Here is a 16854-nt window from a genome sequence, read left to right as displayed (position 1 = left end):
GGACTCACCTGGGAGCCTTAAAAAGGACAGATGCCCAAGTCCCACCCACCTCCCCACCCCCAGTCTGACTTACATGGTCTTGGTAAAGCCTGGGGCAGCTCCCACACCATGGCAGAGCCGTCCCTCAGAAAGGCTGATCTCCAAGAGTTCATGCTGCCCTTGCTAACAGAAGAGCAAGGCCACTTACACAATTCGTGATTTCCAGAAGATGAAGACTGGCCACAGTTTCCCAGGAGAAATACAACTGCTGTTGGTTCTACAATCGGGTAGATATTTCTCCCAAGGCAAAAGAATATGTTGAAAATGAGCTTTGGATCATAAAGGAAATCGCTTGAAGAAGGTTGTATTCCTTTCCTATTTTGTTGTGTTACAAATTATCACAAAGTTAGCTCATGGGTCTGTAGGTCAGAAGTCCTGGACAGCATGGCTGGATTCTCTGTTCAGTCTATTGTAAGGTAAAATACCTGAAATCAATGTCAGCCAGGCTGAGTTCTCATCTGGAAAGTTCTATGGAAAAGCCTGCTTTCAAGCTCATTCTTGTTGTTGGCAGAATTCAGTTCCTTGTGGTTAGGACTGAAGTACCTGTTGCCTTGCTGACTCAGCCAGGGGTCACCCTGGGTCCTTCACGCTGCCCACATTCCTTGCCACATGGTCCCCTCCATCTTCCAACTAGCAATGGTATGTCAAACCCTTCTCACCTTGAATCTTTGACTTCCTCTCTCTCTTTGACCTCTAGGTCCAGATTGAAAGAGTTTGTGTGATCAAGTCAGCGCCTTATAATCTCCCTTTGTTAAAGTCAGCTATCCTAATCCCAAAGTAATTCACAGTCCCTGGACACATACACCACAGAGGCAGGAAATCTTGGGGCCCATCTTAGAATCCTGCCTACTTCAAAGGCTCAGAAGGGTTCCCCAGTCCTTTTGGTATTTGGAGGTTGAAGGTGGAGGACAAAAGAGAAGAGCCAAGCAATCCCAACTCAGCCCAGAGTTTCTAACTATCCACACGATACAGAAACCCACTCCCAGAGATGTGCAGGAGCCCTGAAGAAGCAGTGCTGCCCCAGCTCAAACAGCTTACCCTACATGAGCTGCCAACACTTGCCCCTAGATCCAGCCTGATCCCAAAGTAATCAGGGAGATACTCCTACCCCCCTGCATGTTTCTCCTGTCTTCCAATGAAACCCTTGCAGAAATTCTGCCCCACTCACGTCTTCACCAGCTTCAGCTGTGTTACCCGTCATCTCAAGCTGTAAGCCCTCATCTCAAGTCCATGGACTCCCAAATCAGCTCAGATGAGGGAGGAATGTGTCTGTCAGCGCCCTCGCCTGGGCCAGCTGAAGGGTGTAGAAGCTAACAGAAACTCACCGCACTGCGCTTTTATTTTTTATTTCACATAAGGACAGGTTTTGTTTACAAAATAATTAAAATAGCAGCTTGACATGAATTCCTTAGAAAACGGGATAGAAACATAAGGCCAAGACTACCCACATATTAAATCAATCCAGATGAGTGTGGCATGCCAGGCAATGCATTTGTTTTCCTGAGATGTGTATTTCCAATAGAGTCTGGATGGGCAGAAACATGATCCAGCTGTTTAGAAGGCACTGAAGCAGCTTCCAGAACTGAGTTTTGGTCCCATCTTTTCCTCACAGCAGCTTTTTCTTGTCATGAAACCAGCCCTCATTCTCCCACTCCCTCTCTCCCCCGCACCAATCCCATTGTTCTCCCTTCCCTCCTCACGCAGCCCCCAGCTAGCTCCTTCCCTTGGACTGACTTCAAATGGATCGAGGTTATGGAAGCCGATTCCTCTTCACTCTTCCTGTTCTACCTTTTTCTAAGTCTTACAGGATCCAGGTCTTTCTCTGTTGTCTTTATTCATCAAAACTACCACAGTGTTGGTGTCTTTCTGATTAAAGGACTCAGGTTCCTCAAGTTTGAAGGAGAAAGTAAGTGGTGGTTTTTTTTGTTTGTTTTTGTTTTTTTTTGAGACAGAGTCTCACTCTGTTTCCCAGGCTGGAGTGCAGTGGCACAATCTCAGCTCACAGCAAGCTCCACCTCCTGGGTTCATGCCATTCTCCTGCCTCAGCCTCCTGAGTAGCTGGGACTACAGGTGCCCGCCACCACGCCCAGCTAATTTTTTGTATTTTTAGTAGAGACAGGGTCTCACCGTGTTAGCCAGGATGGTCTTGATCTCCCGACCTTGTGATTCACCCGCCTTGGCCTCCCAAAGTGCTGGGATTACAGGCGTGAGCCACCGCACCCGGCCTGAGAAAGTAAGTTCTAAATGCTTTTTACAAAGGAAGCTTTCCTTCTTGCTTCTGCCTGTATGTTTATCTTATTCCACAACTGACTAGAGAAACAGGACCATCCATCTTCAGGTCTTTTACAGACTTGTAGACATGCAGAAAATGCTAACAGCAGCAAGACATTTACATATGAAGCCTTTTAAAAGAATATAAATGTACTATACTGATAACTCATAGGTGTTAGACACAGACCAATGCTTTTTGTTGGTTTTCAGCTTATGGTATATTTATAACTCTTCTAAGCTGGACCAAATGATCTAACAAAGGGCAACAGATTTCTCCTCCACAGTGAATGGAGGGTTCAGGATTCTGGGCTCTGGCCCTGATTTGTGTGGTGTGACCAGTTATGTGACCTCGTGGGCCCCTTGATTGACCAGCTTATGCTTCACATTTTTCATCTATAAAGGAATCGGATATTAGACAATCTGCTAACATAATTCTTAATGTTAGAAGTCAGAGGTTAAAAAACAAATACGATATAAATAACAACGTTAGCCTGATTTAGAGCATGTATTATGTGACACTTTTATACACATTATGGCATTCAGTTCTCAGGAGAACTCAGTGAGATAAGGTTTATTATGATCTCCATTTGATGGAAAAGAAAACTGAGCATTAGAGCGATTGATTGCCTCACCCTAACACAGACAGAGGAGGAGCTGGCAGAGAAGGGGATGTGCAGGCTCCAGCCCGGCTACCTCTCAACACCGTATTGTACACCTGCCTGTGACCACCTCAGTAAATGCTCCCAACCATCCATCCAATCCACATTCAGGGAATTCAACATCCATTCCTGAATTGTTTATCTCTTTATGAAGAAGGAATAAAACATGACTTGGTTATCATGCAATATAATAATGGCCAACATCACATTTGTAGGTCAAATGTTCAGGACAAGAACTGCAAATTCAAAAGCTTCCAGGGAGCCAGGTCAGTATCACACGTCATCAGATCTAAAATGCCATGGACTTTCAGACCAACCATTGATTTTCATATTGCCAAGCTAGAAAAACTTTCTAATTTGAATTACAAGATTTATCAGTGGTATACTGTATAATGATAGTCAAATGTGAAGCAGTGGGTGCTTGGAATTAAAGAAGCAGTCACAGGACACCTGGGGACGTGTGATGCTTATGAAGAGGATACTATTTCTCAGCCCCAGGGAGTTGCTGCTGGATATTCTGTGCGTTTTTTTTTGTTTGTTTGTTTTTTTCTGAGACTAGCCCAGGCTGAAGTGCAGTGGCATAATCTTAGCTCACTGAAACCTCTGCCTCCTGGGCTCAAGCAATTCTCATGCCTCAGCCTCCCAAGTAGCTGGGATTACAGGTGCGTGCCACCATGCCCAACTCATTTTTTTATTTTTAAATTTTTAGTAGAGATGTGGTTTCACCATGTTGGCCAGGCTGGTCTCAAACTCCTAACCTCAAGTGATCCACCTGCCTCGGCCTCCTATAGTGCTGGGATTTCAGGCATGAGCCACCGCATCCAGCCAGCATTCTGATTTTTTAACAGAAGTCTGAAATCCACATTTTAAGTAAATCTGATTTTTAAAAATATATATGTTAAAAATTATTTTTTTAAAAGCTGAAACACTCTGTGAGCCAAAGAAACCCCATCAGTTTGCCACGCAGCCCACAGCCCAGCCTTCCCTGCGCCAGGTGGGTGCCTCTTGATAAGTTTGAAACAGGTAAGAATGATCGTCCCCTTCATAGGCCGAGGGGACAGCTGGCTGGGTAATGGTCTCCCAGACAAGAAAGGAGTGGGGCCTGGACCAAGGTGCCAGTGATGGGGATGCAAAGAAGCAGGTCATTGTTTCTGGTGGAAGATGCAGGCCCAAGTCCTGAAAACAAAAGCCTATGTGGCCAAGGGGTCGCCAGAATCTAATTCTCATGCTCAAAGTCAGGGAAAGACAGTTTTGAGGGTAGGTGAGGTTTAGTTAGAGACATCTTTAATCTTTCCATTACCATTTAAGAGAGGTAGAGCTAGTGTGGTCCCTCCAGTGCCAGCGTCAGCGTCACCTGGGAACTTGTTAGTGATTCATACTGCTGGAGCCCTCTCCAGACTTGCAAAATCAGTCCTTCTGGGGGTGGGCCCAGCAATGTGTGTATTATCAAGCCCTGTAGGTGATTCTGATGCGTGCTAAAGTTGGAGAACCTTTGCACTACAGCAGATGCCACTCAATTATTTTTTAGGACTCAGTACAATCTATGTCCTCACTTTTAGAACAGTCTGCACTACACAAGAAGCTATGTTAGAGAAGAACCACTTTATAGCCTAAGAACCATCAGGGAAAATCTACTATTGGATTAATCTCAGCTAGCATTTTCATTTGCGCGGTGCTTCTTACACATTCTCATCATGTTGTTGTTGTTGTTGTTGTTTTAAAGAGACAGGATCTCATTTTGTCACCCAGGCAGGAGTGTAGTGGTGTGATCACGGCTCATTGCAGCCTTGAACTCCTGGGCTCAAGGGATCCTCCTACCTCAGCCTCCCAAGTAGCTGGGAATATAGGTGTGCACCAGCACGCCCGGTTAAATTTTTGTAGAGATAGAGTCTCACAATGTTGCCCAGGCTGATATTGAACTCCTGGCCTCAAGTGATCCTTCCGCTTTGGCCTCCCAAAGTGCTGAGATTACAGGTGTGAGCAGCCCACCTGGCCCCTTCATTACTTTTAGTAAGTTAAAAGCAGCAGCTCTTTGCCTGAAGGAGCTGTACTCCTGGTGCTAAAATCTTGCAGGCCTGTGTGGTCAAAAGCAGAGTAAAGAAAATCATTCCTAATTAACTCATTTCTAATTCGCACCATGAAAGCTATAGGATAAATGCCTCATTTTTCCAACCCCTCTCTTTTTCCCCATAGTGATTAGCATAAGAGCCCTGAAATTAGGGAGCCTGTGCCTCATCTTCAAGGTGGTAAAAAAAAAGCAACAGCTGTGCAGACTCTGGAAGCTGGCTTGGTGATGATGGCGTCAGAAAGCAAAGGGAGGCCACGCATGGTGGCTCATGCCTGGAATCCCAACACATGGGAGGCCAAAGCAAGAGGATCACTGGAGCCCAGAAATTCCAGACCAGCCTGGGCAACATAGTGAGACCCTGTCCCTACAAAAAATTTTTTAAAACTTGCCAGGCATGGTGGTGCACACCTGCAGTCCCAGCTACCCAGGAGTCTGAGGTGGGAGGACCACTTGAGCCTAGGAAGTCAAAGCTGCAGCGAGCTATGATGGTGCTACTGCATCCAGCCTGGGCAGCACAGCAAGCAACTCTTTAAAACCAGCAGAGTTGTGGAAGCAGAATATGAGCAAAATATGAGCAAAAGAGATGCAAGCAGCCAGGCTAGATCTGAGGAAATGGCACCAGGGGGTTAATAGACTATGGAATGGGGCTGGTGAGTTCTGAAACTCTTGTTTTAAGTCTTTCAGACCATTGATTCATCTCAAGTGAATTTTGTGAAGTTGTGGCAGGCCAGGTCTCACTAACACAGGTCTCCATTACAACTGTCCCAGCACTGACTGAGGACCTAGGTTAAACATTAAACGCTGATTGAGTCAGTGCCCTTTTACAATGGCTGGAATGTAACAAAGAGCCCACCAAGAGTTTTGCCTAGGCTTTTCCTGGGTCCTGAAGCATGACAAGATAACAGGACCGTTTTAGAATTAAACAAGTTTTGTTGGGGGTCTGAAAAAACTCCCCAGGCCTCCACAAACAAGTTTATTGGGGTCTAAAGGAACTCCCCAAACCTTTATAATTTGGCAGGAGACAAGATAAGGGTAATCACCCTAGCACCTAGACCCATTTAGATTAAATAAACTTACTGAGACTCCAGAAGAAGGTCTTCAGGACTCAGACCTTAGTTATAGATTAAAAGAAGTTAATCACTTACGTCTTTAGATGAATGCACACTTACACATAGACATATAGCTTGGAAGGTATGGAAGTTCTGGAAAACTTTGTAATTTTGAGTTGGTCTGGTGATAATTTCCAGATCTTCTCCCTGTAACTGGTTACAGAAATAAAAACTCGCTTCCTCCCCAGTTCATCTGTATCTTGTTATTGGGCCACGAGAAATAACAGCCTGACCCTCAGTTTGGTCCGGGAACAAAGTCATTGAATTGTTCTTAGCTCAGCTTTCACATTTGTAAGTGGGAGTGGGAGTGAATGATACCTAATACTTAAGCAGTTAAAATAGTGCATATGGAAGAACTGACTCTGTGCTTGGCACATGATTGCCACTCACCTGTGTTGCTTTCCCCACCCCTTTGATGGGCCTTCTTCTAAGTCTTTCATCTAAAGTGTCCCTGAGGTTGGGGAGATTGCCTTGGGATTCAGTTGGCTTATGTTTCTTTTGTTTAGGCCCCTAAGTTGGCTTTACCCTTTCAGTTTACAGGTCTTTCTGTTGGAGATCTTGAAATGTGCTGCCTCCAACAGCAAGCAGTTAGAATGACACACATATAATAAGGGTCTAATGAGGGAAATGAACTCAGCAGTGCTCTGTAAACGAGGGTAAGGTGTGTTTACTTGTCTACCATTTACTTGTTTGAACATCTCAGAGATTTGGAGGTGGAAATGGAACTTGGGCCTTTGGTTGGTTTGCTTTTTAGTTTTTGATTCTTGTTCTTTTAAGGTGGCTTGAGGCCTATCCGATTATTTAATAGACTTCGTCTTGGAGGTAAAAGATACTGAACTTTAGAGGAATCCCTGGATCTCTGATGCAAAGTAGAACTCATCATTCCCTACTTTTGGCTGCCAATACACCGCTGCTTACATATTATTGATAATGTAATGATATTTGCACCTCATTTTTAGGTTCCATTATTATTATGGAGCCCTATACTATTCATTTACAGGCAAATCAAAGTTTTCTGGGCCAGATGAATAAGACTCAGTGACATAATGAATTTCAATCTCTGCCTCATTGTCAATGTAATTGTTCTGTAACTAAAACAAACCTTGTCAGCATGTTTAGGGGAAATAATTCTGTAATTACTTGAGAATAATTGTGAGTATGTAAATGGAGTTATCACATCAGAATTGAGCATAACGTGGCCACACTCCTATTGGAAATGCCATGTGCAGTAACGGGAGCAGCCCCAGCTTTTACCCAAAGGAAGTAAACCCAGGTCTGGGCCATTCCAGGAGGCAGCTTAGAAAGTTCTTTGAAATCTCTTGCTTTACCTTCCAAATGCACGCTCATTTGGCATTCAGTCGTTTGGCATTTCTTCATATTTGTTCTTAAAATAAAAATAATTTTACCCAAAATTTTGGGTAAAATGATGTTCCCAGGCAGGCACCCTTGCCCCTGAGCATAGCTGCTTACCTCTGGGAACAGAAGGGGCCTGTCTGAGAAGCCCTGATGTCCTGGGAGGCTGGAAGACCTGGGATATAGGTCAACACACATATATGACTGTGTGATTAGATGCTGCTGTGTATTTTTAGCAAACCACCTCATCTTTCATGCAGTGATACTGTGCAAAGAAAGGGTAAAATTTGAATAACATGCTGGAGAGTAAAGGCCAAGGGAGCCCTGTCAACTGAGCTATAGTTTCCGGACTGCTGAAACAGAAGATCCCCCGCCAGGGTGAAAAGATATGATCGTCACACTCTTTTACTGAATTGCAGTTTTAGGGGTGTTCAACAGTGGTGTGAATTTATATTTACAACTTTTCAAAAGGCAATTGTAAAGAGAAAATGAGAATGAGAGTAGGAGAGAGAGGCATCTGAATTAACCTCAAAGCCCTTATTTAACTCCAAGAGCTTCTCAATACCCTGCAGAATCTTCTACACCCCACAACAGATTCAGTTTGGAATCTGTTAAACCATTTGCCAAGTAGGCTCTGTTGTGGAAACATTTGGGTGCAAGACAGACACAGTGAAACTGCCAGAGCTTCGTCAGAGAGAGAGGGGCAGCAGGACCCAGCACCAAGCAGTTGGAACGGCAGTCAGGCATCAGACAAGCCTCAGAGCAAGGGAGCTTGTCAGCCCTGAGAAGACAAGCCATCTCCCTGACAGGCCTGCAGCCTCAGGTTGCTCCAGGGTGAAACTATTTGGGCTGAATCTTCACGTCATTTTCACAGTCAATAAACTGTAAAGAGTCTGTCTGTGAGTACAGCACATTTCTCAACGTCAAACATGCTTGTGCAACGCATCTCAAGCAAGAAGTCAGGATGTCAAACTCCCTAAGACTGGGCAAACATGTTTACTTCCTGGAAGATGTTTATTACGGCTACCATTCCCTCCATTTTTGTATCATCAGTGTGGTGCTTAGATGACTTTGTAAATGATGTTAGTAAAACTCCAAGAATTTAGGTAGAATTGTATGGAGACTTAAGTGATGTGTCTCCGCACTGAGCTTAGTAGCTTTCGGAAAATATACCTTTTCTTCTTCTTTTCTTTTTGTTTCATCTACAGACCTGTTTTTGATGCAATAAAGATGAAGAGGCTTCTTTGTAAATACTCTGAATGCCAGCAGAGGAATATTTAAATATGAAGAACCAAAATATGTATGCTTTAAAAAGGAAGGAATAAATGTACCATCCTTTGTTATCACTGCATGTTTCAGCTCATTTCAGCTTAGCATGAAATATGCAGTTTAATCCTACACCTTTTTAAAAATATACATTGGAATGCACATACTCTAGACTTATAATTCTATAAACTATAATTATTAAGATGATAGTTTCTATTGTTCCCCCAAAGAACTTATATTCTTAGAAAGAGACAAGCTTGGGGTGGACATTTTAAAATTAGAATTAGGAACCAGAGGCTTTAGCCATTGATTGTTAATTGTCCTGGTGGTGCAGTATAGCACTGTGAGGAGGGGTGGTCAGCATGCAGAGGTCTCCCACAGCCATGTCCAGGCACAGGCTTGCAAGACAAGAAAAGTCCACAACATTAAGGAATTTGGAAGCCCTGATTATGCCATGAGGACTGGCCACCTTCAGAGTTAAGAAGAGCGTGGTCTAGCCTGAGGATGTGGTCTCTGAACTGATAGCTGATTTCCATTTCTTAGTGTCAGCCATCGATGGGAATAACAAACAGAAAGGAGGAAGGAGAGGGCCCTCTGATGTGAAGAAGGCTAATTGTTATCAAAATCCCAGGGGTTTGTTCTAGGTCCCATTGCTCCATGCATAGAAAACCAATCACTGAGACAATGAGTATTGCCAGGAAAGAAGGTTTTTTATTTGGGTGATGTTAACTGGGAGAATAGGAGTTAAGTTTCAAATCCATCTCCTTGACCAACTAAAATTGGGGTTTATATATCAGGGAAGGAATGTAAAACAGGAACAAACGAGGAGTCTAAGGAACTAAGGTAGACGAGTAAGTGGTCTGGCATCCATTGGTCTAGATCTGGGCATCTGGTGAGTTTCAGTCTCTCACCTGAGAGTCAGTTTCCTGAGGAAGGAATTCCAATGAGACTGTAACTGCCCAAAGGGTGCACCTTGCCCACTGCCTAGGCAAAGCCAATTCATCAAGACAGGGGAATTGCAATAGAGAAAGAGTAATTCACACAAAGCCAACTGTGTGGGAGACCAGAGTTTTATTATTACTGAAATCCATCTCCCTGAGCATTCAGGAAACAGAGTTTTTAAGGATAACTTGGTGGGACAGGGTGGGGTAGGGGGTGGGGAGGTGGAAGCTAGTGAGCCAGGAGTGCTGACTGGTCAGAGATGAAATTGTAGGGAGTCGGAGCTGTCTTCTTGCAGTGAGTCAGTTCCTGGGTGGGGGCCACAAGATCAGACGAGCCAGTTTATTGATCTTGGTGGTGCCAACTGATCCATCAAGTGCAGGGTCTGTGAAATATCTCAAACACTGATCTCAGGAGCAGTTTAGGGAGGGCCAGAATCTTGTAGCCTCCAGCTGCATGACTCCTAAACCATAATTTCTAATCTTGTAGTCCTACAAAGGCAATCTAGTCTCCTAGCAAGAAGAAGATCTGCTTTGCAAAAGGGCTGTTACCATCTTTGTTTAAACTATAAACTATAAACTACGTTTCTCCTAAAGTTAGTTCAGCCTATGCCCAGGAATGAACAAGGACAGCTTGGAGGTTAGAAGCAAGATGGAATCAGTTAAGTTAGATCTCTTTCACGTCTCAGTCATAATTTTGCAAGGGCAGCTTTAAGACAAATGTAAGTTTCAAGTTTTCATAACATCTCAGGACCTATGAGAGTTTTGACTCACCAATCCTGGCCATGTTTTACTCTGATTCTTATCAAATGAGACTCTAAGGGACAGACATGTGTCAAAGAGTGTGACAGTCTCTTATCTGGCCTGGTTCAGGCCTGGCCATTCCATATGTCACTCCATTGGTTGGCTCCCTCTGCTGAACAGCCCAGGATCCCTGAGATGAACATCACAGTTGGGCCTCAGGGCAATCATACCAAGATTTGTCCACAAGCTGCAGCCAAGCTCACAGGCTCACCAGGGACACCTGCTTCAGTTGAAAAGATGAATAATAATCCCTTTGTACTCCACCTGGCTGAAGTGTGAGCCCTGGGATGCCCAGTCATTACTCCTGGTCTCATATCAGGCAGGTTGATGTGAATATCCAATCACAACCTATACAGCATCAAGAATACTAAGAGAAGAAAGAAAAAGACTGAACCCACACAACCTACAAATAATGAGACTCTGAACAAGAGATTACGGATATTTTCATTTTTCTCTTCCTAGTACAGATTATCTTCTAAAAAATGGACACTGGATTTGCTTAATACCCAGAGTTTTAAAATTATTTTCTGCAAACATACAACACTTGCAAAAGTAAATAGGAAGTACCTTCAAATACCCAAAATCATTTCTGAATAAAACCTTCCTAGAAGAGAATGGGAGGAAAAACTCTAGCTATTTTGATTAACCTATTACTAAATATTGAGCAATGATGAAAAACAAAACATTTTAGCAACATTGTTTTCAAATACCTACTAAACTCCAGATAATCCATATAGCAATTGTGTTCTGAAATTTCCCAGGAAGGCAACTGATTAATTAAGAGAGAGCTCAGAAGAGCTGCTTAATGCCACATTCAGGCTCCTCCCCAGCAGTTTCCTGGAAATCCCTAAATAATAATAAGTGGAGATGCAGCAGTTCAACACTCTACTTTGCTAAATGGAAATACATTATAATTACAATAGTAAACATCTATTGACCTATCATTCTAGTGCCTTAGGCCCTGCTTTAATAAATACTTTTTGCAAATTTGAATGTGAAAAGACATTGTTTGCATAAGTAGTTACAAAGGGTCTTTTCTATTACAGTAATTATGTTTGTTGATTTCCATTTTCCTGAAAAGTACCCATCACCCCCACTAGCAGATCCTCTACTACTGGGAAAAACATTAGCTTGCTAGAAGCTTGTCTTAATCAATAGTTACCCAGTGAAATCACTGTCTTCGTTGCCTGTAGCTGGTAAAATAACTGTGAATAAGCATGCTTGTGTTGAAGTGTGAATATCCATTTCAGTGTTTGTTTTGCTTGTCTCCCATTTTCCTTCTTTTTACAGATTTTTAAAAGCATCGGCACTGATGAGACTGTACAAGGACAAGGAAGTCGGAGGCTGATCAGCTTCTCTCTCTCTGGTATGTTTTGCTCACCTAGAGACTTTGTGGAGAGAATAAGAATGTCAACCGAGAGCGAGGACACTCGCTTCCATTTCACTCTTACCTACAAGTCAGTCAACCTCTCTGTGCCTCAGTTTCTCAATCTGTAAAGCAAAAATGTTTTTAAATCTGTTCAATTTCCCTTGACCACATAAAGATAATAGAGAGCTTAGGAAGTAATAGATGTGAAAGCATGTTGAGATGATGGGAAGAGAGGCTGCAGTTCTACCTTTCCCCCAGGGCCACACAGCAGTAGTTGAGCATGTACTAGGGGAGGTAAGGAAAACCTGGGAAGAGATGCAGCTATTCAACTCTTTGTCTAAACAAAACCTCACATGGAGCACAACTGGCAAAACAGATAACTGAGCCGCTCAAAAATGCACATTCATGGGAAAAAAATCAGTGGAATCCAATTAAGTCTGTTAACTAATAATATTTTTGTTTAATATTTAAGAGTAAGTTAACGTTTTAGTGTTCATGAAGGTACCGTGGTTCTGTCTGTCATGCGTGTCTGCATGAAGAGAGTTCACCAACAGGCTTTGTGTGAGTAACAAGGCTGTTTATTTCACCTGGGTGCAGGTGGGCTGAGTCCTAAAAGAGAGTCAGCAAAGGGTGGTGGGATTATCATTAGTTCTTATAGGTTTGGGATAGGCGGTGGAGTTAGGAGCAATATTTCATGGGCAGGGGGTGGATCTCACAAAGTACATTCTCTTTTTTTTTTTTTTTTTTTTGAGACAAAGTGTAGCTCTCTCGCCCAGGCTGGAGTGCAGTGGCCCGATCTTGGCTCATTGCAAGCTCCACCTCCCAGGTTCACGCCGTTCTCCTGCCTCAGCCTCCTGAGTAGCTGGGACTACAGGCGCCTGCCACCACGCCTGGCTAAATTTTTTTGTATTTTTAGTAGAGACGGGGTTTCACTGTGTTAGCCAGGATGCTCTTGATCTCCTGACCTCATGATCCGCCGGCCTCAGCCTCCCAAAATGCTAGGATTACAGGGGTGAGCTTCTGCGCCCAGCCTGCAAAGTACCTTCTTAAGGGCGGGGGAGTATCACAAAGTACATTATTGCAAGGACGGGGAGGGAGTATTGTCATAAGGTCAATTGATCAGCTAGGGTGGGGCAGGAACAGATCACAATGGTGGAATGTCATCTTTTGTGGTTCTTCAGTTGCTTCAGGCCATCTGGATGTATACCTGAAGGTCACAGGGGATATTATTGCTTAGCTTGGGCTCAGATGCCTGACACCATCATATGTTAATAATGGGACAAACTGGGCAAAGGGTATGTGGGAAATCTTTGTATTATCTTTGGAACTCTTCTGTAAACCCAGAATTATTTAAAAATTAAAAGTTCAGGGCTGCGCGTGGTGGGCGTGGTAATCCCAGCACTTTGGGAGGCCAAGGTGAGCGGATCACCTGAGGTCAGAAGTTTGAGACCAGCCTGGCCAACTTGGCAAAATCTCATCTCTGCTAAAAATACAAAACTTAGCCAGGCATGGTGGCGGGCTCCTGTAGTCCCAACTACTTGGGAGGCTGAGGCAGGAGAAACACTTGAACGTGGGAAGTGGAGGTTGCAGTGAGCTGAGATTGCACCACTGTACTCCAGCCTGAGCAACAGAGTGAGACTCCATCTCAAAAATAAATAAATAAATAAATAAAAGTTTAAAAGAAAAACTGAGCTGTTCTGGCTAACATGAGATATACAAAGCTCAGGGCCTCACACACTCAATCCCACCCTAAACAGTCTTTAAGTGGACACAGCGGCATAAAGCCTGAGGATTCTTTTGAACAACAGTTGGAAAACTACTACCTTAGCTTGTCAAATCAACAGATGTTGCAGGCCTTGAATGCCAGGGGTCACAGACATGAAGTGCCTGTGCCTCCTTGGGAGCTACACTGTTAACTGGGCTTTTCAAGTCTAAGTGAGCCCAGTAAAGCAAATATGTTTTGATCCATTGACAGTGTTAGCATGTGTATAGCTAGGCTGAAGAAAAAAAAAAGAAGAAGAAAAAACTTGTAACCACCCAATGCGTTTACCTTACCCACTGCCTAGACATAGCCGATTTATCAAGAGAGGGGAATTGCAATAGAGAAAGAGTAATTCACACAGAACCGGCTGTGCAAGAGACTAGAGTTTTAGTATCACTCAAATCAGTCTCCCCGAGAATTCGGGCATCAGAATTTTTAAGGATAGTTTGGTGAGTAGGGGCCAGTGAGTCAGGAGTGCCGATGGGTTGGGTTGAAGATGAAATCCTAAGGAGTTGAAGCTGTCCTCCTGTGCTGAGTCAGTTCCTGGGTGGGGGCCACAAGATCAGATGAGCCAGTTTAGCCACCTGGGTGGTGCCCGCTGATCCATCAAGTACAGGGTCTGCAAAATATCTCAAGCACTAATCTTAGGTTTTACAATAGTGCCATTACCTCCAGGAGCAATTTGGGAGTCGTCAGAATCTTGTAGCCTCCAGCTGCATGACTCCTAAATCATAATTTATAATCTTTTGACTAATTTGTTAGTCCTACAAATGCAGTCTAGTCTCCAGGCAAGAAGGGGGTTTGTTTCAGGAAAGGTCTGCTATTGTTTTTGTTTCAAAGGTAAACCATAAACTAAGTTCCTCCCAAAGTTAATTGGGCCTGTGCCCAGGAATGAACAAAGATAGCTTATAGGTTAGACACAAGATGGAGTTGGTTAGGTCAGATTTCTTTCACTGTCTCAGTTATAATTTTGCAATGGTGGTTTCAGCTCACTAATTTTGTACTTCTAAGGCAAAAGCTAGCAACTCCTATTGAAATGCTTAAGAAATAACAATTATTAGAACCAACCTTCAAAAACAGTAAAAACAAGGAATGCTGCACAACTATGTGCCAGAAACCAAGAGGAATTATCACTAACCAAAGCTCCAGTGAAGTCCAAGTCGTGAAGCCCAAGAGGAATGCCATGCACGGTGAGCAGGGCAGGGCTGTGGAGGGGACAGTCTCTATTCCTTCATCTCTGCTTTGCCTCTGCCACGAGGACATGGGCTCACAGACCTACCAGAGGAGGAAGCCCCGCCACCACCACCCCAACTTGGTTCACAAAGCTACTTTATAAGGTGATCAGGGTTGGTTCATCTCCTGCAGTCCCCAAACACATCACTTTTCCTACATTTATTCCAAGACAACAATTCCCGGCAAAGGAAAGTGACTAGGGATATAAAGTTAGTAGCTAGCAGAGCAAGCTTGGAATGGTCATGGATATATAATGCTTAGTAGTTGGCTATGTATATGTGTATTGTGTTCACTATGTCTGCCTAGGACAAAAAGCAAATACTGCTGAAACTATCCAAATAAATTCCATGCAGCCAGGCATGGTGGTTCATACCTATAATCCCAGCACTTTGGGAGGCCAAGGCAGAAGGATTGCTTGAGCCCAGGAGTTTGAGACCACCTGCGTAATATAACAAGATCCCATCTCTACAAAAAGTTAAAAAAGCCAGCCATGGTGGCATGTACCTATAGTCCCAGCTACTCAGGAGGCTGGGGCAGGAGGATCACTTGAGCCCAGGAGTTAGAGGCTGCAGTGAGCTCTAATTGTGCCACTGTACTCCAGGCTGGGTGACAAAGCAAGATCCTGCTTCAAAAGACTAAAATAAAAATAAATTCCATGCCTCAAAAAAAAAAAAAAGACAAAACAGAAAGATCAACAAAGCCCACAAAATATCAAAAATTTGCTCCATGCTGGTCAGCTCTGAGTATAAGAGCAGAGCTGAGGATTCCAGCAACAACCAGTTGGACAACCAAACTCACTAAAGATGGACAAATGCCAGGACCACATGACATGCTCATAGGTAAACAATAGAAATTTTTACTTGAACAATGTGTGGAGAAAATACTCTACCCTATTAAAAAGTTGAAGACTATAATACTCAAGAGGAAAAGAAACTATTCTATTGACAGATACCTACTAAAGAAAACTAAAATATTTATCACTCATCTGCTTGTACCCTCAACAAAATAGAGGGAAGTACAGAGCATATTAACTAAGAGATCAAAGATGAGAAAAGATGATAAGGGAGTTTTTTAAAGCTTGCAAAAATAGAAACTTAGAAAGTCAAGTGTATTTGCTTTCTCTTGCTGCTATAACAAATTGCCACCAATTTAGTGGCTTAAACAACACAAATGTACTCTTACTGTTCTACAGGTCGGAAGTCCAGAATGAATGTTAAGGGACTAAAATCAAGCTGTCAGCCAGGCTGCTTCCTTCTGGAGGCTCTGGTGCAAATCCATCCCTTGCCTCTTTCAGCTTCTAGGGGCTGCCAGCATTCTTCGGCTCATGGCTACATTGCTCCAATCTCTGCTTCTCTCATCACATTGCTGTCTCCTCACTTTGCTCTTCCTGCCTCCATCTGACAAGGACTCTGTGATTACATTGCACCCGCCTGGACCGTCCAAGATAAATCTCTCTACTGCAAGACACTTAACTTAATCACTCTGCAGAGTCCCTTTTACTATGTAAGGTAACATATTCATAGGCTCCAAGGATTAGGATGTGAACATCTTTGTGGGGTCTACCACAGTCAATAAGAGATTTAAAATAAACTCTAAAAAGTACAATCACAGAATTAAAAGCCTTCAAAAGCAGTACAGAGCACAAGCACCACTACAGAAAGGGAATCAGTGATATGACAGTCTCTTGAGAGTCTCTCCCAGAAGGCATCAATGAAGGGCAAAGCCCAAAACGGATGAGGGAAAAAAGATGAATGGCACATACAGAGCCAACACATAATCAATGTTTTTGATGAAGAAATCAGAACAAACTGAACAGAAACAGTAATAGAAGAAAACTTGCTTAAGTTGAAGATAATTTTGAGTATTTAAATTAAAGAAGACCATCAGGTGCTCAGAAAAAGAAATGTATATGAAGAGACCAACACCTAGACAAATCTCATTTAAAAAGATTTTTTTTTTTTTTCAAATATAGCCATGGTAGAC

The 16854-nt window shown here is 43.2% G+C and overlaps 1 protein-coding gene across 1 annotated transcript in view; it reads left to right on the top strand.

Moving 5' to 3' along the window:
- HECW1 (HECT, C2 and WW domain containing E3 ubiquitin protein ligase 1) overlaps positions 1-16854 on the top strand; it is a 252853-nt gene that overhangs the window by 74771 nt on the left and 161228 nt on the right. The window contains exon 4 of the mRNA XM_007981511.3: positions 11798-11873. Coding sequence (XP_007979702.2) covers positions 11798-11873 — 76 coding nt within the window. The remainder of the gene's footprint in view (positions 1-11797; positions 11874-16854) is intronic.

The sequence above is a fragment of the Chlorocebus sabaeus genome, chromosome 21 (genome assembly GCF_047675955.1).
Source record: "Chlorocebus sabaeus isolate Y175 chromosome 21, mChlSab1.0.hap1, whole genome shotgun sequence".
Taxonomy (NCBI): Eukaryota; Metazoa; Chordata; class Mammalia; order Primates; family Cercopithecidae; genus Chlorocebus; species Chlorocebus sabaeus.
Note: the sequence above shows the minus strand (reverse complement) of the source record. Positions and strands in the feature narration are given on the sequence as shown.